The following is a 26,988-nucleotide window of genomic DNA, read 5'->3' as shown; positions in this document are numbered from 1 at the left end:
CCTTTTTTAAAGGTCCCGCGCTAGTATACTAATTACTCTTTTAAGTACTTAGTAATTTATTAGAACTATAAACTTTTATAAAAGGCTTTAGAAATAGTAAGCCTAGTACTCTAGCCCTTTTATTATAATAAGTAGTTCTTATTAGCCCGTAGCCTATTACTACTCCGTATTTAAAAGCTTCTATAACTAATAAGTAACGGGTCGCTATTCTCTATTAGCTTATTATAATAAAATTATTATAATAGCTTTAACTAAAATATTAGTTTTTATTTATATAATACGTTATAAGTTCTAGTACGTAAGTACGGTTACTAAGGTAAAAGTAACTTTTAGCTAATTAAATACCTCGTTTACTTCTTTAGTTTATTAAAAATCCTTTATTTACTCCTTTTTTATTTTTAGTAATACTATTATTAATATAATAATACCTAAGTATTTAGTAATAAACTTCCGATAGAAGTTATAAAACCCTAGGAATACTTAAATATCCCTAATAAACTCTAGCGCTTTTTAGTTAGCGATCGTTCGTACTCGTAACGAGTTAATCTCGATTCTTTTTAGTATAATAATATAACTTAAGAACTCGACCCTTTTTTAATAGAACGAGTATTTTAATAGTTTAGTAAAAAGCCCGTATAACCGTAAACGTTAAAAGACCTTTTTAATATCCTTTATATACTACTCCTTTATTATTAAATAGATTATTAAATTGTTTATATATACTATATAATAAGTATTTAATAAATTAGCGAGCGCTCAGTAAATATATACTTAGAACGTTACGGGTACGTTTATTAGCCCGAAAGGTATAATAGTATACTTAAAGTAATTATATTAGCTCCGGAACGCTATTTTCTATCGGTCTTTTTTTTTAATTTAGATATAGTAGTAGGTATTCTTAATATTTATTTTTAAGATCTATTTCGCTCTATAAAGCCTATTTAAAAGCTTATTAATAAGTAATAGTAAGTATTAATTCTTTATAATTACTTTATTTAGCTTATAGTAGTTTACGTAAAAGCGTAGCGTACCGTTCTTTTTTAATATAAAAAGGATTAGTACCCTAGCTTTACTAACTAAAAGTATAATACGGCCGTTTACTAAGTTCTTAGTAATATATATATAAAACTTATTAAGTTATTTCTTACTTAATAAATAGATAGGATTATATAGTAGTTTAGTACTTAGAACTAGGTTAATTAAGTATTTTGCCCTATTATATAGCTACGGTCCCTTTGCTAATTACTTATCGAACGTCTCTGTTTTTAATTAAAGTTTTAGTAATAGACCCCCTTATAGTTTAGTCTCTATTACCCTTATAATACTTTTTATAATAGTAATATATAGTACGTATACCCTCTCGTAATTCTTAATAATATTACGAGCTATTACTTTTAGTTTAGTAACCGAAATAGGCTCGTATAATTATATATTCGTTATTATATTAATACGAATACCCTCCTAACCTATTAATAATTATAATAATAAGAGGTTTACTATTCTTTTATCTCTATTAACTATAGCGAATAATTACTAAATCTTCCTTAGCTACTTATAGTAGTTAATAAAAAAGAGCGTTAATTAGTAAGCTTTTTTTTAGCTTACGGCTTTACCCTAAAAGTCCCTTAATAAAGGAGCTATAATAATAACCAGGGTTAACCCTAAGTAAGTTACGAGCTTAGTATTAATAATATTTATCTCGGAGTATATATCTATATTAACTTCTATTAGCTTTTTAGTAATACCTCGTAGAACTATTACCCTATTTTTCGTAATTATTCTTATTAATACTTTTTTAATACTTAGTATAAGCGTATTAAGTATATTACTTACGCTTACTTATTTTTTAACGAGTCGACTTTTATAACTCTTAGCTCGGTAATAACCCGTTAAATAGTTATTAATATTAGTTTTAATTAGGGGTACGTTAGCTTATTATTACCCCTACTTCTTAATTTATTTTTTTAGTACTTACTAAATATATAGCCTATTTTATTATACGTAAAGTACTTAATATTACTATTATAACGCTTTTATAATAGCTCGGTATAAGTATTCTTATAATACGGCTTTTATAATATTACTCTTAGCGGGTCCTTAGAGCCTAGCCCCTTAGAGCTCTCTCTATTTTTTTTTTTATAAAAGGGGAATATTTAATATAGTTATTTTAATAATAAATATAGCCTCTTTTTATTATCTTTTTATAACTAGTTACCGCTCTTTTACTAATTTAATAATTATAGTTTATTAACTTCGTAGGCTATATTACGTACTCTTTTAATTAAAACTTTATAACGAATTAGATCGTCCTATAGTTAAGATAGTAGTTTAAAAAAGAACTAATATACTTCTACTTTCGAATTTTTTATATCTTTTATACTTAGGTTATAATAAATTACTAACTACTTAGCGAGGAACTAAGTAGGGGTTTAGCCCTCTTTTAGCTTCTTTATTCTTAGTTCTTTATAGTATTTTCGTTCTTAAGTCTTGGGGTTTACGTACTATTAGTAAATAAATATTAAAAAGTCGCCCTAGGAAAGGGGATCCTAGAAGCTCTTTTTATAATTATACTATTACGTTTATAGTAATAGGGATATTTTAAATAGGGCTTATTTAATATACTATTTTATAATACTTTTTGTGCGAAGCTTATTACTTATTTTTATAGTAATAATTTAGTTTACTACTTAGGTACTTATAAACTCTTCTCCGATTAGTTTATAATTATAGAAAAGAGGCTTTTTATATTCTCGTTAACTTAAATACGTTATTAGCCGCTTAGTAAGCTATTAAACAAGCTTTTTATATTAATACCGTTTTTAGTTTCGATTTTTAACTATTATTTTTATTGTTTTATAAAAGTAAGTTATTATTAGGCTTATAGGGTTTACTAAACTAGCTATTTTAGTACTATTTGCGCCTTTATACGTACCTTAACCTCGTATATTTAGTAATTAATTATTAATAAACGCCCCGTTTATAATAAATAGGGTCCTCGGGGTATTAATAAAGTAACTAGCCCGTAAAAGTAATTTACTCCGATTATTTTTTTTATCTAGCTCTTTTATAAACGCTAGTATTTAGGTAGGACTCGCCCTATAGCGGGCTCGTTTTTTTAAATAGAATAAGGTTAAATAGTTAACTTTAAATAGTTATAACTCGTTAGTACTAACGGCTCTTTATTAATAGCTAAGCGTCGTTTTATTAACGTTCTATTTGTTTTTATAATTTATTATTATTTATATTAATTATTTCGTAAAAATAGAAGTTTTAGAATTATAAGAGATTAGGCTATAAGTACTTAACTAGCGAGGCTATAATATAAGTATAAGTATATTATAAAATTAAAGCTTATAGAGTCCTTTATAAGGGCTCTGCCTCTTAAAAAGTTCTTTTATAATATAAACCGTATATTAGTTACTAAGTTATTGGTATTTTATTACTAGCCGCATCCCGAATTTATTATAAGTAATAAGAAGTAAAAAAGAACGTTAAGAAGTAAAAGTACCCCCCGTAGTAAATATAGTTCTTTTTATTATTCTAAGCTTATTTAACGTATACTTAGTCCCTAAAAAGCTTAAGAAAGAGGCTCCTAAAGAACGGGAGATCTAGTGCTTACCCTATTTTAAAATAGCCCTTTAGTATATTAATTCTAAAGATAGTAGTTATTATTTTATAAGAAGTAGTAGCTAATATACGTATTATTTTAATAGCTATTTAGCTAAGGGGTATATTAATATATTAGTCGTTTTATAGTTAATAACTTAGGCCCTTACTAAGGCTATTATAAATAACGCTCCTTTTTTTATAAATATATTATCCTTTTTTATTATTAAAAAGCGTATTTTTAATTATAGTTTTAATAAGATATTACTAAGTTTTATAATATTATTTACTAAATAGATAAAAATTAGAGGTTATATAAGAACTATATCGGTTTTTATATAGAGGACTTCTTTAACTTATGCTCCTAGTCCTTTTTTATACTTATCGTAGTTATTTATAATTAACTTCTTATTATACTACTCGCTTTTATATTTTAAATTATTAACTTAATAATCGTTTTAACTCCCGCGCCCCCCGCTACCCCTACTACTCTTAGTTTCGTAAACTTCGAAATATATAAAATACGTTTTTTAGTACGCATACTAACCCTTCTCTTTAGTAATACTATATTCTTAGTAATCGTATACTTCGTAAATTAAGAGTTTAAATAGTAAGTATAAGCCTAGGTCTTATTTTTATATACGTATATTCTACGGAGTAAAATTATTTTAAGAATTTAGGCTTTTAGGCTATAAGAGGTTTTTATTTTATTTATTTTAAGCCTCCGGGCTATACTTTAAGTTCTATCTATTATCTACTTTTAAGTATTAAGTTTTTTTAAACGTAGCCTAAATTAATTATTTTTAACTATTTTAGCTATTTATAATAGCTTTTTACGTATTATAAAAATTAAGAAGTATATAGAAATATTCGAACTTAGTTTATAAAAGGTTTTTAGTAAGTCTATTTATTAGTATGTTTTTTATTAATATATAAGTAACTTCGAAGCTATTTTTAGCGTATTCTTATCTTAGCTATATATTTTATATATCGATATAGCGAAGTTAAGTAGCTATTCTTTCTCTTTCTCTTATAACGAGTCGAATCGTTTACTAATTATTATAGTTAACTAACTATACTTTTCCTAAGTTAAGGGTAATATTTTTAAAAAGGCGCTTTAGAGCTATAGTCTTTTTTATAGTTTTTTTAAAATAAAAAAGCTTAGTTTCGGTAGTTAATATTATAACCGTTACTTAGTATATTAATTTTTATTAAATTAGGCTATTAAAAAGGAATATTATATATCCCTAAGATAATCGTCGTATTATTTCGTTATTTATAAAGCTAGTATCTCTAGCTAGAAATAATAATTACGTACTTAGTATACTACCGTAGTAGAGTATAAAATATTTTATTATATAGAGATATTAGATATAGTAGTTAATTATTTTAATATGGGTTACGTTTAGGTTAGTTAGGAACTATAATAATTATAAGTAAGTAAAGGCGACGTTTAGTCTAATTATAATAGCTATATAAAATATATTTTTAACCTTTTTTTAGTAGCTCTTTATTTCCTTTTTTATTACTTACCCCTCGTTTAGTTTAAACTCTTTTTAAAAAAGAGGGGTAGCTAAATATAATAAATTTATAAAGTCGAAGCACTTAATAACTCGCTTAATATATACGTTATAAATAAGGTAAACCTTACGAGTAGTACGGTCTTATAGAATCTATACTCTAAGAAAGTAATTAATTAGTCTATTCTTTTTAAAGTTAATATATTCTTTTATACTGTTAATAATCCTCTAAGCTACTTTTTAGTCGTTTTAATAATATAAAATAATAAAATCGTTAATATAAAATATTAGTATTACTTTCTTATTTATAGTTTAGTAAATATAGATTTCTTCGTAGCTATATATTATATTTATATTACGAAATATAGAAGTAAAAGTTTAGAACTAAAGAATTAGTAAGTTTTAGAGGCTATATAGAGCGCGTTAGAGCTTGTTTATTTTATTAATAACCTTATATCCCTCTAGGAGTTTAATAATTACTAGCTTCTTATTTTTAAAAGGCGCGTTAAGGAATATATTAATAGTATTATATTAGTTTATTTTAAGGTCGAATTAGGTAGTTATTACTATTATAAGCCTAAAGGCCTTTATAGTAAGTATTAAAGCGTACGTATTTTATAAGGGGTTTAGTAGTTATATATTCCCCTTTATATATATACGTACTTTTATTTTACTAACCTCGTTATTAATATCGTATTTATAAGTATATACTTACTTTAATAAAAGTAGGATCCCTTATTTAGGATTACGGTTAACCTCTTCTTATATATTAATATCCCTTAGCTTTTTTATTTTTATATTTATAATATTCCTAAGTAGCTTTTATAGTTACGGTAGGAAATATTTAATATTACTAAACTTCTTTAATAAGCTCTAAAAGTTAACTTTAGTAAGTCGTAGTTTTTAAACTCCTCTAGAGCGCTCTAAATAGGTCCTATAAACTACTCTTTTTATTATTTAATAAAGTATTATATATCCTATATTACTTTTTTTTATAGCTTTTTACTAATTAGGTATAAAAGTAAAGAAAAAATAGTCCTAGAAATAGTTATAATATTTACTATTTCTTATATTTAAATATAAGAGCGTTACGAAGATACTATTATTAAAGTATTATAGAGGTCTACGGGCCCGGTTTAAATATTTAGGACCTAATAAAGCTTTACTTAGTACTTAATAAGGCGGTTCTTATAAACTCTATTTTTATATAATAATAGAGGTTTATTATAAGGGTTCCTTATTAACGTTAACTTTAGTATTAGGAATTACTTTTTCGTAATTAGTACCTTATTTATTACGTACTCTAGCGTTTTACTAAGAGCTATTAAGAATTAAAAACTTAAAAACCTCTGCGGTATATATAAGTATTTATAAGGAGGATTATAAATTATATAAAGCTATTTATAACCCGGTTATTATATCCCCTTCTTTACCCCTACCCCCGAGCTTGCGTAAAAGGGTTATCTTAGGGGTTAATAATAATAATAAGACTATATTAACCTCTTTAGCCTTATTAACCGTACCCTAAAGTACGTTTATTAGTTACTTAGCGTCCTAAATAGTTAAAAATCTAATAATAATACTATCTTTAACTATAGAATTATTTTAAGTACTAATATTTCCGAAGTCTAGATTTATTTCTCTAAGTACTCGAACTAGCTTATTATTAGTATTAAAGAGTTTTTATATTTCTTAAATTATTAAATTTATTTACTCGCTTATAATAGCTTACTCCTTATATACGGGATTATAAAAGACTTTTTTATTAAACTTAATATTTTTTATAATAAATACTTACTTAAGTGCGGGTACTTAGACCCTATATAAATTATACGTTTTTAGTATATATTTAACTAGGTATCCTATATACTTACGGAGAAGTACTTTAAACTCTTTTTAATATATACCCCTCTTACGATCTTTATAAAAAGAGTATACTTAGTAGCTATATACGTAAAAATTACTAAAATACGGGGTAACTAATTTAGAATCCTATACTTAGTAACCCGTTTATTACTAATATTAATACCGCTTTTACTAATTAATTTCTATTATAATAAGCGAATCTCCTTTATTAGCCTCCCGTGGGGTAATATTATAAATAAAGATTATTACTAATACTATTTTATTTTATAAATTCGTAAGGAGGTTTATAAAAAGGCGTATTTTATAAGCTTTAGTAATTACGAGTTAACCTACTTTTTTAGTATTACCTACGGGTTCTTTTGTATATAGAGGTAGAAGTTCTATTTTAATTCTTAGTTTACTATACTACGTCTTATATACGTATCTAACGTTTATAGTTAAGAAAGTAGTCTTATTATTATTTTTAAAAAAGCAGATTAGAGTCCCTTTTTAATAATAAATTACTACCTCGAGGCTCTATAATACGAAAAGCACTTTTTTTTCTATTTTAGTTTTTAAAAAAAAACCCCTAAGCTACTTATTATATTCGTTAGAAGCTATAAGTATATATTATTATTTATTAAAAAATAGTTTAAAATAAAAGAGATCTTAGTATATACGGTACTATAGTTATAAGGCTCTTTTTAAAAATAGTCCTCTTAAAACTACTATTTTAGCTTTAGATAATATATATACTTTATACTTAATTTATAATAGAGGTTTAATACGTATACTTCGAGTCTTATATAATAATTAACGAAGAGTATTAGGTCCGAAATAACCTGTTTTAAAGTACTAGAGGAGCGCGTTATTAAACCTCTTATGGGTATATTAATATAAGCGTCGGAATTTTCTATAGCTAATTAGTAATATAATATTAACTAGGCTCTATAGGATATGCTTAAGGTTTATAAAAGAAAAATAGGATTAGAAGAGCTTATATTTAAAGAAAACTAGATTATTTTTTTAAATAAGCTACTTTTTAATAGTACTTTTATAAAACGTTTCTTATTATAAAGTATAATCTAGACCGTAGTATTAGAGTACGCTTTTATTTAGTAGAGTTTCTAAAACTATATTAATATAAAATCCCTTAATATAAGCGACGTTTTAAAGCTTTAAATTATAAGTTCCCTTTTTCTTAGGTCTATTTAAAACGCCCTTTATAATACGAGTATTACGTATAGTAATAAGTAGTATAGTAGTTCCTAATTTAATATAGTTATTATTACTTAATAGTACGTAACTCTTAGGTTTAAATAGGCTCTTATTATTAACTAAATATATTACTTTATAGCTATTTATTATTATACTTTAAGAAAGGGGGTAAGTACTATTTATAGGGGTATTAAAAATTATATTTATTTTTAAGTCCTAACTTTTTATAAGTATAGTAATTACGTAGCCCTTATCTTAGTTTATTAATAAGCTTATTATAAGTTAGTTAAAAGATCTTTTTAAAAACCTAGGTTTCTTAGGGGTTCTATTATTCTTTAGCTAACTAGCTTTTTTAAGCTTACCGTAGAGTAATTTTTATTTACTTAATTTAATAATAGTAAGGACTTTTTCTATATAGCTCTTTAGTATTCGTATTAATAACTTACTAGCGTTTCGGTTTATAAATACTTATTTTAATTTTTAGTATACTATAGGGCGCTATAAGTATACGTAATTATAAAAGTATATAACGTTACTTTTATTATTTATATTATTAACTAAGTTAGAGCGTCTAGCGAAGATAGAATAAGCCCCTTTTTAACTTAAAAGTCGTTTAGTATATACGTCCTAAGTTACTAAGCTAAATATATACGCAATTTCCTTAAGTATCCTTATGTACGTTTTAAAGGCTATTAATTTACTAAAGGTTTTATATATACGTTAGCCCTATATAAGGTTAAGTTTAGATTTAACCGTAACTAAGAAGTTAAGTATAGCGATCTTTTTATTAATTTCTAAAATATCGTATATTTTAGCTTAGAAATAAGTAAATTACTACTCCTTATACTAGCGTTAGGGGTTAATTCCGGTCTTTGCTTTATTAAAGGCTTATTAATATTCCTCTCGAACCGTATTTTTTACTACTAGTTCGGGGGGTATAAATTCTTATTTTAAATATTTAATAATTCGCTATATATTAAACTTAACGCTATTTTTAATAATTTTTTAAAATACGTATTTATATAATATAGCGTTAACTAATTTTACTAACTACTAAGTAAGGATTTTAATATACGTATTAATAGTATTACGTTTATAAGCTATAAGTTACTTATATTTAATATTAAGCTCTTATTATTTTTAAATACTCTTAAGTATATAGATCCTTTTTATAAATATAATATAGGGATAGATTTATTTATGTAAAATAAGTAATATAACTAGCTTTATAAAAAGAAACCTAACTTAGTCCTATAAGTTATTTGTATTTAAGGAAGTTAAAAGGTTCGTATTAAGAGTTATATTTAAAAGCTATTAATAAAAGATTTCTTAATTTCTTTAGTTATTTTTAAACGCTTTATAACGGGCTTAATAAGCTCGTAGTTCTTTTTTATTATAGGTTATAACTAATCGTCCGAATTTAGAGGGTAAAATAAGCGCTATAAAGGGGTTAAGGAATACGTCGGAGTTTAAAGTATCTAAGTCGACGTACTTCTAAACCCCGACGCTTTTACTTATAGTACGAAGTACGTTAAACTATTTAATTTAATTATTATAGCTAGTTAATTTAGCTTAAGTTAAAATAAATATAAATAAGTTAATTATTTTAAAAAAATCGTAAGAATTATATTAATAAGTACGTTATCGTAATATAAGGTCTTAATTAAGAGCTAAGCTTATAATTATTACGAGTTATAGTATATAATAATAAGTATACGGAGTATAATAAAAGTAGCTTAATTATTAAAGTAGAAATAGATAAAAGAAAAAGGTCTATATATATAATGTTTAAAATAGATACGTAATTTAGTACGTAACGGGAACTTCGTGAGGTGCGATTACTATCCCTGTTACGTAATAAAAACACTGTGAACGTTAGAGTTGCGACTCGAGAAGATATAAAGAACCCCGGTCATGCAGAGTTGCGGTGGGAAAGAGGCTGGCGTGGGAAAGTACCTCTTCCGTACTGTGGTATGGGAGGAACAGAAGAGGGGGGCCGAGTCGCTCGAAGTTGGCGTCGGGCCAATGGGATACTTCCGCTGGATGCCAATCGGGGCTCCGAGGACGCGGAGCTTGCAAGGATACGCGGGCGGGGCCTCACGCCGACCACTTTAATCCATGGCAGGCAAGCAAGACGAAGACGCGTTTCTGGCCGTCGACATCCAATCACTCCTGATCCTTGTATCTTTCTTTTTCTGCTGTCTCTTCCCCCTGCTTCTTGGCCTGCTGGCCTGCTCTCGCGCCTGCTGTGGGCATCCATCCCGTCGCCTCCCAGGCAAGTTCCCATGCTGCTATGGAGGCCTGCAACGGGCCTGGCCGGTTAAGATCTTGCGCGGCAGAAGCGCCCAAGCAGCACGGCAGCTTTTCAGGTTCGCTAAGGTAGCTTCAGACTGACACTGATGCCCACCACATCAGAGTGAGAGGCGTCCACTGGGCCTTTGTGTATTGTACGACATGGCGCGCAGCATGGGATATCCATATGCAAGCGAAATCCTACGACATCAGGCACACCAACCCACACACACACACACACACACACACACACACACACACACCTAGAGCACTTAGTCACTTAGTGTTATGCCGCATCATAGCTTGAATTGCCGCCATCTACATGCAATTCACACCACGGTTTATACGAATACCCAGAGCGTTTACCTTGTTCTAACAGATATCAAACGGCAGCCTTAGGACAGCAGCCGAGAAATCAAAGACCCCTGCAACCTTTTTCGAGTCATTCCTGCCAACTTGCATAAGCCCACTTGCTTCGCTAATACACTGTGACCTCGAGCAAACGATATCCGTGAACCTGAGCGAAGCTTGCCCTGCTGCTTTAACTCATGTTTCTCTTCTCCACCTTTTCGCATGCCTCGTTCCTAATTACCCTTCTCCCTCGTTCCCGGTTACTTGTCGCGCATTTCCTTTCCAGTGCTGTTCCAGGTTCCCACTTCCTCCGCCTCGATTAGCCCATCCGCACATCAACCAACGCCAGGTCCCTCGGTCGTGCTTGTGCTGCCCAATCCAGTAACCGCCTCACTTTCTATCAACAACATCTCCCCCACCACTCAATCGTTCGCCAGTCTCGTCCGCCTGCTGCATTGCTCGATTCGTGCATTTCTTCACCAAGCCGGCGCATGCAAATATAAATAAGACGAAGCTTCTCGCGAAACCGACTTCCCCCTTCCCGATTTGTTATACATCTATTCCGTCGCGGGTGCGTGCTACGGCCTGAGGGTTTCCCCAGTTGGCTTGCGAGTGCCAGCTTCAATCCAGGACATAGCTCCTATTATTGGACAGAGGACAGAGGGCTAACTACCACAGCTGCTGCAATGTTCTAGGTCTCTCGGATTGCGACCCAGCTGGGCCCTGGTTTGGGCCGCGTAGGCATTTCCTTCGTCTCGTTTCAATCAACTTCCTCCATCACACCGACACCGACCTACGATACCAATATCGTCGACCTCACATCCCAGCTCACCGGGACCCAAGCTCCCGCGCCATCCCATCGCCGTCCGAACATCCCCTCGACCTCCCTGATGAGCATTGCTGCCACCGATGGCAACAACACCTTTTGATCCCCCTCTGCCGGGCTCTTCATTTTTCGATATCTACAACGACGGCGCTGCCCAGCGCAACCCTGTCCAACTTCCTGGAGGAGCATGCAATTATGTGGATTTAACACCTGGCGCCAATGGAGCAAAGTGCGGATGCCGTCGATTCTGGAGTCGCTTCGCCGCCGGGAAGGCGTATACAGATAGCCTGGGATCTGATAACTCCGTCTGGTGCATGTGTTCGCATCACGCCTGCTTCCACGATGACGGACGCTCCGCGAGCGAGGCTCCAGCACCCGCGCCTGTGCCTGCGATTCCGCCCACGCCCACCACCCACATTCCTCGCCAGGAGAATGAGAGACCAAGGATGTCCAGGGAACCGCTTAGCCCGGTACAATTGCCAGATGTGTCGTTTCGTGTGCCCACCGGATACCCCCCGACAATGGACTTCATGAACCTGGATACTGCCATGGCTATATCTCCGAGCAAGCCCGAGGAACCAAGGCCCCGTCATGTGGACCATATTAGCCAGCGCCCGGAGTCTACTTTACAGGATACGTTAAGCTGGGGCGACTTTATTCAGTCTCAGCCCGGAAATGGCTCTACTTCGTTACCGCCAATACCAGTCCAATGCCTAATGCAGTCTCAGCCCAGCTCGACAACATCTTCCAGCCAGGCTCGCTATCTTCGTCCGTTTTCTGGGAAAGGTCTCCAAACACTTAGTGGTGTTGCTACTTCTAACATGCAATCTCTACGGAAGGACAGACTCCAGGATATCGTCACTTCTGTCCCACAGGACCAATTTACCAAGGACGACGCCAGCGCTATGATTGTCCACAGTGATCATGGTGCAGACACTCCGAGGGCTCTGTCTCCCTGCGTCCGAGAGGAGGATGCTGTTTTTGCCGGGCCTTCTCGCGATACATTTCGCCATCTATCGGATACAGTTCAAGGTCACGAACACCGTCTCGAGCGACTCGAGAATGTTTCATTCTCCGCTGCCGGGCACGATGAGTGTCATGAGAAGCATGACGCCACGGATCTCAGAGTGACCGACCTTGAGGTTCGCTTCGAGGAAGTGGAAAAGCTCATTAATGATAACGGCAGTGTTGTAGGTCGCCTCGCCGACCGACAGACGTTTGACGAATCTACCAACAGCGTTGTTTCAGTCGCTACAAGTACGACTACCGCACGAGCTGGCCATTCTGGCGAAATCTTCAGCCAGATCCAGACGCTGCAGTCTCAGATCCTCCACCTTCAGTCGCAGCTTCCCACACTTACTCGGCCATGGGAGATTGAAGTTGTGTATCTGCCTTTCCCATTGAGGAGGGTCTGGGTGGAGCTCCAGGATTTCAAATCCGATGGCAATTCGAGCTTAGATGAATGGACTCAGATGCCCAACACCATGAGCTCTCACACACTCAGAGCACAGTCACCCTTCTGCGCAGAATGGGCTGATCCTGGACATGACTACGCGTGGTTGATGGCAAAGGCCTGTAGTCCTACCAGCATCATCAACAGCAGACTCAAGAGCCGCGGTCTAGTGCGAACTATATCTGTCAGAGGGTCAGACGCACGAAGTGTCCAGGCAGCGATCCATACTGCGTTCGGCACCGCCTTCACCGAACTTTCTGGCGGTAATCGTTCAGCCTCACGTCGACGCAGCCTCGACAATAAGACAAGTCGCTTTTTGGGCCTGCAGCAACCATGGGTACCGCTCCGCAAGATCCACAAAGACTCCCGCCTCCGGTTTTTGACGCCGGCAGAGATGGTAACGCCTGCCCTCTGGGACGTGTCGTTTCTCAACTCTGTAATTATGCGATCATCTGAGCCGCGTCTGTTCATCACGCAGCCTGAGGCCTATCTCCAAGATCTACCATCGTATGAGAGCGGCTGGAGTTGGCAACGCCTCCGCGAAATGAGCCGTTTCTACCCCGATTCTCAGGCTACTCAGGAGGTCCCCGAAGCCGACGCGAAAGAGGACCACTGGACGTGGAATGACCATCTTGACGAGACTGTGAGCGCGCCAGCTTCTCTGAGTATGCGTCAAGCTGGTCAGCGAGTTTCGGCATCCCCTTCGCTGCATCATATTGCAATTCAGTCTTCGATGCGGTCATCTAGTCCCATGGCAGCCCGTGGGCAAACCCCTGTGAGAGACGGAAGGATTACAAAGCCACCGTACATTCGCACCGCCTCGCTTCCTCCCTCAGTCCCCGCCAACATGTCGCCGTCGCAGATCAAGCGCCGTGTATCATCATTTGGCCAGAGGGCAGCTGTTCCAGTCCGACCCAACCCTCCCAACATTTCGACTGCTTACAAGCGGCGCCGCACGACTCGTTCGCCGAGCCGCCCTCTTAACACCCCTCGATGGACAGTATCGCCAAGCCCGATGCCCGGTGTTATTCCCTCTGATGAGCGTCACCCGTCAACCCGTGGCATCACGCCCCATTATTATGCGACCCCGTACAGCAACGCACCGCTAGGCGAGACCCGTCCGCGGGGTACGGGCGTTGTGGTGGATGATTCTCCCGCCGACGATGACGAAAACCTCGATCCGGATTACGGAAGCACCAACCCTTACGACGACGACGACGACAGCGACTACAGCATCGAGATGGTAGCTCACGTGCCACCGGAGCGTGAGGGTGACTCATCGTTCTCGCGGCAGGTCCATCTGCCTGAGGATGAGCCTTGGCCCGGCATCGAGGACCAGGAACACATGTCCGACGGCGAGAATATTGACCCGCTCTTCTCGCCGACGATCGAGGACGACGTTCACTCGGAGGTGAGCAGCCAGCCATCCGAGTATCCTAGCACACAGCGTGGCTGGCAAGTGCCTGGCGCCGACGAAGGCGTAGGCTTTCGTATTCACGAAGACGCCGATCGGATGCAGCATGGCTGGAACTAGGCGTTATATCTGATGCTACCATGGTTCCATATACGTTGCTATTTGTTTTATTTTTGACGAAGATGACGCAGCGAGTTTGGGAGTTCAAGACTGTTTTTCCAAACAGTGTACGTATGTTGTTGTGTCTATTATTCGGCGTTTACAAGGCGACTTTTTATCTATGGCATGGCGTTCAGATGGCGCCAGGTTGCATGCTTCTTTCGTCCCCCTGGCATCTGACGATCTCTGAAGGCTCGATATGTAGTAAAAGTCGGCGACGGAAAAGAGGCTCATCAGATTGGGTTGTCAGGTAGAAAAGACGGGAAAAGCGTCGTGCGTTGCCGTCAAGGACATGATTGATGCCATGCCTAGCGAGCTGGGATAGCTCGCAAATCTACACTTTTCTTGTTATTGTACAGCTAGAATAGCAATGACTCCAATACTACAATACAACTAAATCACATGATATCAGAATCGACTAGCCGGTCGAAGAAGCATGATGGCGATTTTCAATTGAGAGACAGCTGAGAGTGGGTTTAAAAGTGTTCAATGACTACTACTACGACTACTTGTATGTATGTATGCCTTGTAACCCATGCTCTCGTCGCTCTTGAGCCCAAAAGCCCCTTGGAAGGTATCCCTAGTAATATATGTATATAGTGTTGGAACCAAACGCCATGCCTGTTTCGTCAAGTCAATCAGTCAGTCAGTCCGTCCAGTCACCCCTTTTTGTTTGGTTCATATTCACTGTCTCAATCTCTACTGCGAGCATGCCGCCGCCACCTCTCTACCCAGTAACATCCTGTTCTTCTTCTATGTATATTGGGGAACTTTTTTTTACTGCAGCAAGAGCGCTTCCGTATTGAGCACGCCAAAGAGGTTCTCAATCTCCCTCTGCACGTACTCGAGCTCCTGCGCGACCTGGGCCGTGACCAAGGTGTACGCGTACAACAGAGCAAAGTCCTTCTCTTCCAACACCACACCATTCTTGGTAATTTGGTTGTTGTTGTTGCTACTGCTATTGTTGCTGCCGACATTGCCGTTTCCGTTGCCACTCTCCTCCTGTCGCTGCTCCCCGAAGTCATTCCCAACTATGGGAGAAGGAGGCTGGTGCTCCTTGCGGAACTGATAAATCTTGCCCAGCAGTCGGTCCTTATTGCCCACCACTGACGGGATCGCGTCGGTGAGCGGGTACTCTAGCATCATGGAGCTTGCGAGCACCTGAAAAACGTGGCAGATGCGGTCGCAAAGTTGCGCGCGCTCTGGTGCCGTGTACTCGAGCAGAGCTCGTTCGCCTGCGGACAACTGCCCTCGTCTGGAGGTTACGAGCCGCATGGCGTGGAATCCGTCGAGAATCTTGCTGGTAGACTGCATGATGCGGCCGTAGGCGGCATCAGGAAAAGGGCCACGAAGTTCGAACTCGCTCTTTGCGGAATTACGCAAGGCTTCAAGCTTGAAGGCTATTTTCTGTGTCAGCGGTATGCGTTATGCTGGAGTTTAGGGAGTAAGTCTCTTACCATAGCGTTGCAGTGCTTGCTCTTCTCCGGCTTTCATGTACGACCTCGTGTTGTCGCTTCGGAGTAGAATAGCCAACGGTCCTCTCTTCCAGATGAGGCCAAGCTGGAGATAGAGTACTGAAAGACCTTCCTTGAACTTCTTCCTGCCCGAGATGGGCCAGATTGCCCGGCAAACAAAGATACCCCATAGAATACCCAAAGACACCGCAACAAATCTGTGATAGACAATTTCAAACATCAAAGGGTTGGAACCTCCCTCATCGTCATCGTCATCATCCACCTTTTGTGACAACGAATAGGCGTAGAGAACAGTGACGTTCCAGGCGAGAAGCGTAATCCTACCGAAGGGGGCATTGTTCTTGACGAGCATCATGTAGAAACTGAAGAAGCTGACCATCCAGCCCAGGAACGCGAGGACGACCCCGTTTCCTTGGCTGATGGCCCACGCCGTCAAGGAAAAGGTAGCTCCGGCAATGGTGCCAATAAACCTTGCAGTGCCCGTGGTGTTGGCTGCTCCGACAGTCATAGACGCGACAATCATGAAAGATAGCAAGCCCCACTCGCCTCGCCAGTGCTGATACGTCGGTCTTGTTGCTGGAATGAAGGCACATGCTGCCCAAAGCATCGCTCCAAAGCCGACTTTGACACCAAATCGGACTGCCCAAATCATTAGCTGTGCCTAAGCACTCCTTGAGTACCAGTCACTTACTGTCATCGCGAGCCAAAACCCTCAGACCCTTGAGAAGCTGCTGCGAGAAAAATCTCATAATCATGCTCGCGTTGGGAGCGGCATCCCAGCTAAAAGTATCTCTGCGCTTGATCATCGTGTCGGGAATACCCCTGGGAAGAGCCGATTTCCTGATGGCACGAACAGGCTGCTCCGGAGGCTCCATAGGTTGATGCAGCAAACGCTCAGTATCCATGCTGCTAGGATCGGATTCCTTGGGTTGAGCGGGCGAGGAAAAGTACTTCCAAACCTTCAGCCAGTTCCAGCTGCGGGAGCCCATCTCACGATTATACTTGAGTTCTTCCAAGGCTGTCAAGTATGCATCAATATCCTCTGCTACGTGCTGCAAACTGAAACTGAAATGTCCGCAGGCGGCCGCGACTTCCTCGATGTCTGCTTGAATCTTTTCTGACCTCGCTCGGCCCAGCTCGATACTAGTGTAGAGCTCTTGCAGGGCGTGAGTTCTTGCGTTGCTGTACAGCGCCATGGCGTCCTTTAAACTATGTTTAAAATGAGGGTTGACTGTAATCTTGGAGTCTGCTCCCTTTGCAAAAGCTTGCTCTCTCAGGATCTCCGAAAGAGTGTATGCCAAAGACTTCATCGAGGGGCCCAGCAGCGCTATGAAGAGCTCAAAGATCTCTGACGGTGAGCGGAAAGTAGGCAGTGGCGCCGGAGGGCCGTCTGGGGTTGCCTCAGGGCTTGGGTGGCTATCCAGATCATCGTCGTACTCGTCATCTTCCTCGATTGATGCCAGTGTCGCGAACCGATCCCGAGCACCCTTGAGGTATTGGGACATGGCGCGAGACAGCGTTGGTGAGAACACCGTGCTTCCGGGAGAAAGCTGTCCGCCCATGGGATCCTGCGGCATCTCCTTGAGTAAGGCAAACTGCGTGTTCGCCGCACTCCTCAAACCTCCTATGGCTTGCGAGAGTGATTCCAACGACTTGACGAGATTCTTTTCCAGGTTATAGATTTTCTCCCGTCCAAGAACCCAGTGTTCCAATTTTGACTCCCTAAGATTCTTCGTCATTTTCCCGTACGTCGTTTTGTACAGTCTCGCAACCTGGCCAAAGTCTCCCGACATGATCTCGTTCTCAGAACCATTCAGGAAGCCACGAGTAATCATCGAGAGCATGTCCGCAAGTGATACCGCGGCCGAGTTCATCGAGGAACGCAAAAGGGCCCGTGCCGACACTCTCCAGACAAAGAAGTTGACCGTTGCCGTGATTGTAATGCCTATAGCCAACATCTTAAGTACTTGTACAATCTTAGCTTCGGAAAAGTGCCCTTCGTGGATTGCTTCCTCTCTAGTGACCACAGCGATGATTGCAATCGAAGAAAGGGTACATCCCACATTGACCAAGGGGTTGTTCAGCCTTTGCTTCACCCACCCGATGAATCCCATGCCGCCGCCGATGCAGAACGTCAAGATGAGAACGTGAGACAGCGGGATGAGGCCGAGCTGGCCTCCTACCACAACGGAAAAGGCCATGGCGAGGCAGGATATGATTTCGGCATACAGGACGGCTATGGTGGCAATGGCGACGGCCTCGACCATGGAACCCCACGTGCGACTGGCGTGGAAATAGACCGTCAAAGTCGCGACGACGTGCTTCCCATCAGGCTTCCCCAAGAAAGCCGAGATGGGCGAGAGGAACGTCGCCATACTGGCCAACAGGTATGCCAAGGTACACTTCAGCACGCCCTTGCCCGCCGGAGACATGAGCCAGTCCCAGAGGTGCAGGGCACTGGTCTTGATATTATGCTTGACCACATTGAGAGACTCGCCCGTCGACTCGGCGGCCAAGAGGGATCGGTATCCGTTCACTTCGGGCTGAGGAATCTCGATGCTCGACCCGCGGAGAGAGAATTGGCGGCGGCTGCGTTCGCCGGTGCCTGGGACGATGAAGGTGCCATTTCGGAGCTTCTAGAATCACACCGTGCGGTCAGCTACGATTTGCGCAACACCAGCCAACAAGCTTCACCGAAAAAGGACGATAGCCGATTCAACTCACGCTCCGTTTCGAGGGCCGCCTAGGTGGCCATTGGTTGCTGTTCGACGAGCTCATCACGGTTGGGTGTTGCGCATCACCCAAATGTTAGCCGTGTTGGAGCAGTCGGTCTGGTTGCGCTCAGCAAGGGAGCTCGCAGAAGCTTGTCTAATAGAGGTTCGTTTTCTAGGTTGCGGCAATAGGGATGAACTTGTGGTGCCCTCTGGACGTTTTGTTGTACGTAAGGAAAAAAAGGTAGGTTATAGCTGTCAGACACAGACAGACCTACTGCCAACTGCAAAGGCGTCTAAACAAAATTCCCAACGACCGAGCATCCGCGACACACTGGCACTGGTCTAAATTGCTGCAGGTTGGGCGTCGCCACATGGAAAGCTCCTCCCAGCAGCAGCAGCACAGCAGACCTCTCTTGCCTCGAAGATTCGCGCCGACCATTCGCATCCCTAGACCCATGTCATCTGGCCGGCTGGGGTCCGGAATTGTGCAACATTTCAGTCAGTCAGCCGGCACTGTGTTCCCACTCCCCGAATGCCCATCCAGCCCAGTGTGGGGCTTTGCGCAATCGCCGCCTACCTATCTTACACTAGCTAAGCCCGCAGGACGCATTCCCGACTCGCGGTCATCGATCCGGTGCGGGTGTGTACGTACTCTACCGTCTTAGTTGAGGGTTAAACGACTCATCGGAACAGCTCCTCGTGCTCCTCTATAGAAGGTATCGCAACCACCGCAAACTCTATCTCAAAGTCGGGAAATCCTGAGCGTCGTCTTTTGCCGTTGGTCTTAAGCTTTCATCAACACCAAATCTTCTCCCATGAAGAAATTCGTCTCGAGAATGGTTACACACGCTCCCCGGCAATTCGCCCCATTGAAGCCAGGCGCTGCAGTAAACTCAACTGCACCTCGACTCAAAGGCATTGTGTTCGATGTTGATGGAACGTTATGGTACGTGATCAGGTGTCTCATTGCTTGTAGCCATCATACTTTCTCATTCTGTATCTTATTCGAATCCCAACTTTGGCACCTCCGGCAAAGCAGAATCACTTCATCCTGAGCGGGTGGTTTTTCAGACAAGAGTCCATGAATTGCCACACATTTCACATCTTCACAAACTTATTAGATACTCTTACAAGCCGCATATATTTTCTTACGAAATTTTCTGACTAGCATCAAGTGAACCTCAAACGTACATGTTCGGCGAGATGCGTCAAGCCCTCGGCATCACAAAGAAAGTAGACATCCTCGACCATGTCTACTCCCTCCCCACAAAGGAGGAACAAGAGACAGCAATGGAGTCCATTCGCCACATTGAGCGTACGGCCATGGCATCTCAGGTGGCCCAGCCGGGCCTCGTGGAGCTCATGTCCTACCTCGACAGCCGCGGCGTCCGCAAGGGCATCTGCACCCGCAACTTCGACGCGCCCGTGGCACACCTTCTCGGGAAGTTCCTCGAGGGGTCACTTTTCGAACCCATCGTGACCCGCGACTTTCGTCCGCCTAAGCCAGATCCCGCAGGGATTCTGCATATTGCGCGAAACTGGGGTCTTGTCAAAGAAACAAGCACCTCGACTGATGCAAAGGAGACAACCGTCGGTGATGGTAGTGAGTTGATCATGGTTGGGGACTCGATCGATGACATGATAGCTGGGCGAAGAGCTGGCGCGGCGACAGTGCTCCTTGCCAACGATGTCAATGTACATTTGGTCGACCACGAGCACACTGACTTGGTGATTCGCCGATTAGACGAGCTGATTCCTATCCTTGAGGATGGTTTTAGCAGCAGGGAGCCAGTTTCATCGACATAAAAGAGACGCAGGAGTAGGGACTAGACGGCAACTTGTCTGCTGTCACTTTCATGTCTATTTAGAAAAAGTTCAAGAGAGTATAAGACACCATGGTCTAGACAAGCAGGACGAACTGCTCAATCGTTCGTCTCTGTCTCATTTGCATATCAGCCACCATTGAACCCATCCTCCAAGTTTGCTACATGAAAGGCTTTTTGTGTCGACATATCCCTCCTGTCTTGATCACGATCGATGATGAATGCTCTCCACAAGCTTTCTAAAGACCTATCCGAGATGCGTTCCCAGGGTGCGTGAAGTCCCAAAGTTCCCGAAGTCTGCAGGAGAACGTTGTCCATACATGCGCCGAGTGATGCTGATGAAAAGAGGGTAAGAAGCTTCCCTACGATCGAGTCGACACATTCCGCCGCTGGAACTTGGTGCACGAGGCTTCACCCCAGCTTTTCTACGCGTCTAGATGAAGGGGTCTTCTAAGCCGGCGACATTGTCATCACGACGCGTCCTGCGGCTTCTGTTATCGGGCATATCCATCTTCTGAGACGAGTAAAGCGGAGCTGATGCGATTGCCCGTTGAACCCGTTCGTCAGATGCTGGTTGGAAAGCCATCTGGGTAGAAATATGGCAAGTTCTTGGTCCTTGGCTGAAAGATGGATGTGGCTGTTGTGGCGAAATGGCGCGATTTGATGCTCTGTTATGCAGTTGGTGAGCTTGGTGGGGTTGAGGCCCAATGCTATGTGTATAGTCGAAGCCCCCCTGCGACTAGTTGGAGGTGCCGTTGTACACGTCGCTTGCGTAGCTTCTGGGCGCCGGAGGCATGCCAAAGGTAGCTTGTCTCCGGTTCTCTCTTCTCGGATCATCAGGTGTGCCCTTTCGAGGAGGGGCCGGAGGTAGAGGTCCGCCAGGGGCCGGGCGAACAGGCAGGCTAAATGACGCAGCATTGGCGCTCACCGGACCAGCACTATTCGGATACTCGCCAACCTTGGGGATCGAGTTGGTGGTAACAATCCTCTGTCCCATCCCAGGATGGCCACCCGGCTGTCTACTGCTCATTGTGTTGAGCCCATTTCTAGTGGGAGAGCGGTTCGAGTGACTGGCGGGCTCTCTCGGAGAGATAATGCCAGCGCCGGCAATAGGAATTTCTCCTGAAGTAGGCGTGTCCAGGGATCGATCGTTTCCAGAACCCCCGTGATATGTTGGGGAATCATTGGAGTTGAGCAGATCGCGTGTTGCTGGAGAAAGCTGGGGCGCCAAGTGAGACTTGCGATTGTCCCTCTCCATCATACCAACCGCCCACTCTCTCAGGTCTACTGGTGTTCTCTTGGCAGCTTGGACAAACGGATCACGGTCCTGGTGGGAAAACATGTTAGCGGCAAGGTTGATTCATGTTTGGGGGATATGCTTACAAAGAGCTCCTGAGGAGTAGGCCGCTCGTCAGGAACCTTGGACAGGCACTTTTGAATCATGTCTTCCAAAATCGAAGGGAAGGCATCGCTCTTGGGTAGCCTGGGCGCAGGCTCGTGGACAATTTGCTGCAAAAGGTCCAGAATGCCGGCGGGTGCGCACTCGCCGTCCGAAAGTTGCTCGCTTGCGTTGAAGGGGAACTTTCCAATGGCCATTTCCATGATGGTCAGACCAAAACTCCACACATCTGACTTGACTGTGTACTTCTCGCCCTGGATTCGCTCGGGTGCCATGTACGTTGAAGTTCCCACAAACGTATCAGCAACAGAGTTAATGAGCTCTCCAGACACGCCAAAATCGCAAAGCTTGATGCTTCCCCTAGAGTTCACTAGAATATTGGATGGCTTAATGTCTCTGTGCATGATGTGATGCTTCGAGTAGAGGTAGGTCAAGCCTCCCAAGGTAGCCACGGCGATCTTTCCGAGAACATCTACTCGAACAGGCCCAAAGACCTTGGATACCCGATCCAAAGCACTGAGAGACACGTTAGCCAAGGTTGCTCAAGTATATCAGACACTCGCTTACCCAACGTCCATGTACTCCATACACATAATGACGTCGTTGTGGTCGTTCAGGAAGGCTCCGTAGAAGTTGACGATATACTCGGATGAGCAGCCGTGCATAATCTGAAGTTCGCGCACGATACGCTTGCGCATCTCTTTCTTCGCCTCCACGTGGATGACCTGTGTTGGTGAGTACTTGACCTTCCGAGCAGGGCATCAGCAATGACCAACCTTTCGTGCCATGACAGTTCCGGTAAGAACATGTTTGACTTTGCTGACGGTGCCTCCGTTTCCTGAACCGAGCTCCTTCAGAATTTCTAGGTCCTCTGGTCGCAGATCCAGCTTGTACTCGATGCCAATCTCCAGCTGTGCCGACTGGTCACCGCCGTCCTTATCGCGGTGACTGCTGGTCTCGGCAGTCGGTGGAGGCTTGGGTGCAGCAGGTGTCAAGGCTAGGCCTTTGACGTTCTTGCGCTTCATAGAGCGAGGCGCGAAAGGGTCAGCCATTTTGGGCTAACAGGTCTCCGTCACACACTCGTAATCGGAAAACCGAAAGTGAAGATGGATAACGCCAGCAGTTACAACAACGAACAGGTATATGTCATGCCCTGTTCACGCTGTAGTAAATAGCTACACCCTCCAGTGTGTGTGTGGTCTCCTGCGCTGCGATTTAAGCTATGCTTTGCCGTCTCGGATCGTCAGGAATTGTGATTCGCGTGTTGGGTAGCGTTCGCACACGAGTTGGACTGGGTCGAATCGCTTGTGCCGAGGACAGATGACTGGAACCAACGGTCTCGTGTAATCAAATACCAAAGACTGGCTTGTCACTGTAAAGGAATCGAGCAATCGGGGTTGCGTCGGGAAACAGGAGGGGGAAAAGGCGAGCTGCGAAGGTTCGTTAATGCTCGGCGCGCCGAGGTTGAGTTTGATATCGCTTTGGCGGAAGAAGCGATGGACGATATCCGAGGTCGACGACTGCGTGTAAGAAAGGAGAAGGAGGAAGAGGGGCGTAAACGACTCGAAATTTATTGGTGTGATTGTTCTCGATGGCGTCCCCGTTTCGGCCAAGGTGGGGTTGGAAGGTAAGGTAGGGAGGCGACTCCGAGAAATGGCGAGGGGGGAGGGGTAGACGAGCAAGAAATAGGCAACGTGCTCCGTGTCGCTGGATAGGAGTAAATGAGAGGGCCTCGTAGAAGTAAACGAGGTTGCTCTCGATAGGTGAACGGGCGGAACGTGGGTCGCGGGTCAGGATGGTTAAGAAGAGGATGACGGGGAGGGGATGGATGGATGGATGAATGAAAGAGAAAGTAAAGCAATAGAACGATGGACCAGTTTCGACCGCTTGGAGATCAAGACGCAGGTGCAGTAGTCGACCTGAGAGGTGAAGAGTAATAAGTGGTGTCAGATCAAACAAAGGCTCGTTCTGCCACACATACATCCAAAGTAGAACAGACCTGAGGTGCCCGGGTGTGATGGAGTGGGAGACCCCCCACTGGAGCGCAGTGGTACACCCAGTGGAGGGGGAAAGGTAGGTACCTAAGGTGATGGTGCCCAGGTGTCTGAAGTGAGGTACCTTACCTCCACTTACCCGTGGAAGGAGGACGAGGTGGCAGGAACAGCCCACAAGAATCACGGTCCAGTCCGGTCCCGTCCAGTCTAGTGTCGAGACGCAGGTCTCCAGCACACCCCGAGTCGACAAATGAGGGCTCAGAAATGGTTTCGGATCACACAGCGCGGCTGTATCTGTTTAAGACCTGAACCTGGGACCAACCGGGGGCGGCATCCCCTCCAGGTTCTAATCCGCGCTCTAGTAGCGAGAGCGACGGTTACTCGTCCGTGAAGTCTTCCAGGCCTTTCCCACCTTGGTCTCGGTCCGTCAGGGCAGGTTTGGTCACTTGTGTCGTTTCCACTGATTTCCTTGCTGGCCAGCCGACGCTACGCTACATCGTTTCTACCTCGACGAGTTGAGACTGGACGTCTCTTTGGCTTCTTGGTTCGTCGGCTTCGTGGCTTTTTAGTGTTGCAGTTCGCTGTTTCTTTCTCTGCGACAATGGCGGATACGATACAAATGGAAGCGCCCCACCAACGTCTGCGGTACTGTATCCGAATAAGGCTACGGATACTTCTCCTTACCAATAACTACACTAGTAAAGCCAAGTACCCAGAGTTCCCAACGTGCCTTAGGTAGCTAAGGTCAGATGCAGAGTGGCTGGGATCAGCAACGGAGAACAACAAGAGGACCCAAACGGGCCACAGCCCAGCACTAGCCCGGGCCAGTGTTTTAGAGACGTCGAGACCCAGCTCCGGAGTACGGGATAGAGATGACTTGACGCACGTTTTAGAGCTACAGTACCAGCAGAACGTGAGAATCCTCCAGGGGACCTTGCAGTTCCGTGGAGCCATCGACAACTCTGGGTTGGCGACTGACGGGTCTCTGGACTGGTCCGTCCAGGGAAGGACCTCCTATTTTACCTCAACTCAACGTGAGATATCGGATCCGTGATTCTTCCTCGACAGCACAGACTCAAAAGCCCAGAGCCCGCCTCGATCCACCTCACTCTTCCTATGGGGTACCTTACTCTACAAGTAAGTGTGTATACGAGCCGGGGCCCGACGGCTATCCTTTCCTCTACGCTTCAGCTTCCCATCAACATTAGCAGGTCGTTAGCGAACAAGGCGAAAAGACAATTTCGACTATGACTTGGAGAGGGCTACTGGTACCTTACTCTCTGGCCTGCCGCTGTATCCGCCTGCATTTGACACCATCGGTCCCAACCATTGCCATAACATGGCAGAGGCAACGCAGTAAAAAATAAGCAGTACGGGAATGCAGATCTACACGCCAATCAAAGACATCTAACTGCCTCTAAATTTATCTACTCCCATCCGTTCCTACCATCCTTCAATGATGGCCCACAATTCATCCATTCACCATTTAAGAAGCCGTCAAGTCCAATTGCATCGCTGTCTCCGTCACCCTTTCAACCCGTCACTCAAGTCCATGACAGGGGCTAGGAGTCGTCTGGGCACTTCATATAAGCCGGTGGGCTGCCACGCTGGGTGTGATGGAGGCAACTCGAGCCAACGGTGGTGAGGCATTGAAGAAATCCCACTTTGTTCTGTACCAGGGCCTTGAGTCGCAAAATGGCCTGGTGTCTCAGTGTCTTGCCGCCCGCCCACATTGCCCCTCCCACACCTACCAACAAGCCTCGAATGTCTGAGTGTCTGGTCTGTTCTGCTTCCCGACAGGCTCCAGATGGCTGCCCAAGCGCGGGATTGTGCCATGATGTGCTGCATGATGGGTTCATGGCTTGCTAATTTGTCGCTGGCTGCAAAATGCGCTTCCCTGCGGCGCCAACGTCTGTGTCATGTTGGCAGACGAAGATGAAAACTCTTGAAAGGATCCTCCTTCGCGATTTCCTGTTTATGCTGCTTATGCCAACTGTGATTTCGAAATAGTATCATAGAAGTAATATCGCCTAGGGTTGACAGATTCTTTGCATCCCTTCTGCCTCCGCACAACTAGCAAGTGACTGGAGTTTGTTGCATTCGTGAAGGAACAGCTGGAAAGAGTAGGACTACGCTGTTCGCAGGCAAGCCAATTCAAGCCGTTTAAGCCAAACGCTTACAGACTAACACAGGTTGCTGTCTACCCCTAGTATCGATCATTGCAAGAAGCCTCCCATTATTCAGCTGAGCTACTTGAGCTGGCGGCTATCCCAAGAAATAGTCACTGAAGCTTCATGATTCTCTAAAGGATGCTTGAGTTGATGCAGTGACTCTTCTCAACGAGACCGTGTCGGGTGCATAGAGTCATGAACGGCGACTTAGAATAGCGGGCTGTGGTTAAATCAGCCTAGGGTAGCTAGTCTTCGGAAATCTGGGATTCACATCGCGAGCAGGGGACGCAGAATCACTTTGCACGTGGTATCGCAGGTGGCATACCTTCCTTACCTTACGGAGTATAGAGTACCTAAGGTACAGGGATACCTATTTCGCGGATAAACCGATAAGATAAGCGGCTCTGTCCAGAAGCCGGAATAACTATCACCAGCCACAGTGGACCTTCCGGGTCCGAGGCTGAAGGTCGGGTCAGCGAACGAGGCGCGCTGGGAGAGCCATTGGAGGGAGGTCCAAGCTTTCAATTATTCCAAGTGCAGGTGTGCTGGAGAGGCAACTGAAAATTGCCTGGTCAAGGACGCCTTCCTTCAATTCTTGCCCACGTCCTTTCCTCCGAATTTGAGCGAACCCATCTCGACATCGATTCATTAATCCGGGCACGATACTTTCTTTTCTAATCAAATTCTGAGCCTAGTCGAGCTCTCTCAGCGATCGCAACGCGCCTACC

General features: G+C 42.7%; 5 protein-coding genes across 5 annotated transcripts; 2 read left to right on the top strand and 3 right to left on the bottom strand.

The window, feature by feature from the left end:
- Positions 1-11,741: 11,741 nt before the first annotated feature.
- On the top strand, positions 11,742-14,645 carry CABS01_05878 (uncharacterized protein; the record flags this gene model as incomplete). The annotated part of the gene is made up of 1 exon (XM_060539246.1): positions 11,742-14,645. The coding sequence occupies one exon, from the start codon at positions 11,742-11,744 to the stop codon at positions 14,643-14,645; it is 2,904 nt and encodes a 967-aa protein (XP_060404641.1).
- Positions 14,646-15,461: 816 nt separating this feature from the next.
- CABS01_05877 (ribosomal protein L19) lies at positions 15,462-18,937 on the bottom strand (the record flags this gene model as incomplete). The annotated part of the gene is made up of 4 exons (XM_060539245.1): positions 15,462-16,084; positions 16,142-16,798; positions 16,851-18,795; positions 18,884-18,937. The coding sequence occupies 4 exons, from the start codon at positions 18,935-18,937 to the stop codon at positions 15,462-15,464; spliced, it is 3,279 nt and encodes a 1,092-aa protein (XP_060404640.1).
- Positions 18,938-19,688: 751 nt separating this feature from the next.
- Positions 19,689-20,679, top strand: CABS01_05876 (haloacid dehalogenase-like hydrolase; the record flags this gene model as incomplete). The annotated part of the gene is made up of 2 exons (XM_060539244.1): positions 19,689-19,869; positions 20,042-20,679. The coding sequence occupies 2 exons, from the start codon at positions 19,689-19,691 to the stop codon at positions 20,677-20,679; spliced, it is 819 nt and encodes a 272-aa protein (XP_060404639.1).
- A 756-nt stretch (positions 20,680-21,435) lies between these two features.
- CABS01_05875 (uncharacterized protein) lies at positions 21,436-23,147 on the bottom strand (the record flags this gene model as incomplete). The annotated part of the gene is made up of 4 exons (XM_060539243.1): positions 21,436-22,023; positions 22,080-22,611; positions 22,663-22,820; positions 22,872-23,147. The coding sequence occupies 4 exons, from the start codon at positions 23,145-23,147 to the stop codon at positions 21,436-21,438; spliced, it is 1,554 nt and encodes a 517-aa protein (XP_060404638.1).
- A 1,632-nt stretch (positions 23,148-24,779) lies between these two features.
- On the bottom strand, positions 24,780-25,948 carry CABS01_05874 (uncharacterized protein; the record flags this gene model as incomplete). Its single annotated transcript, XM_060539242.1, has 3 exons — positions 24,780-25,103; positions 25,362-25,475; positions 25,754-25,948. 3 exons carry the CDS (start codon positions 25,946-25,948, stop codon positions 24,780-24,782), a joined length of 633 nt encoding a protein of 210 aa, XP_060404637.1.
- Between the last annotated feature and the right edge of the window lie 1,040 nt (positions 25,949-26,988).

Source organism: Colletotrichum abscissum (assembly GCF_030869225.1).
Source record: "Colletotrichum abscissum strain IMI 504890 chromosome Unknown Scaffold_12.1, whole genome shotgun sequence".
NCBI classification, from domain to species: Eukaryota; Fungi; Ascomycota; class Sordariomycetes; order Glomerellales; family Glomerellaceae; genus Colletotrichum; species Colletotrichum abscissum.
Note: the sequence above shows the minus strand (reverse complement) of the source record. Positions and strands in the feature narration are given on the sequence as shown.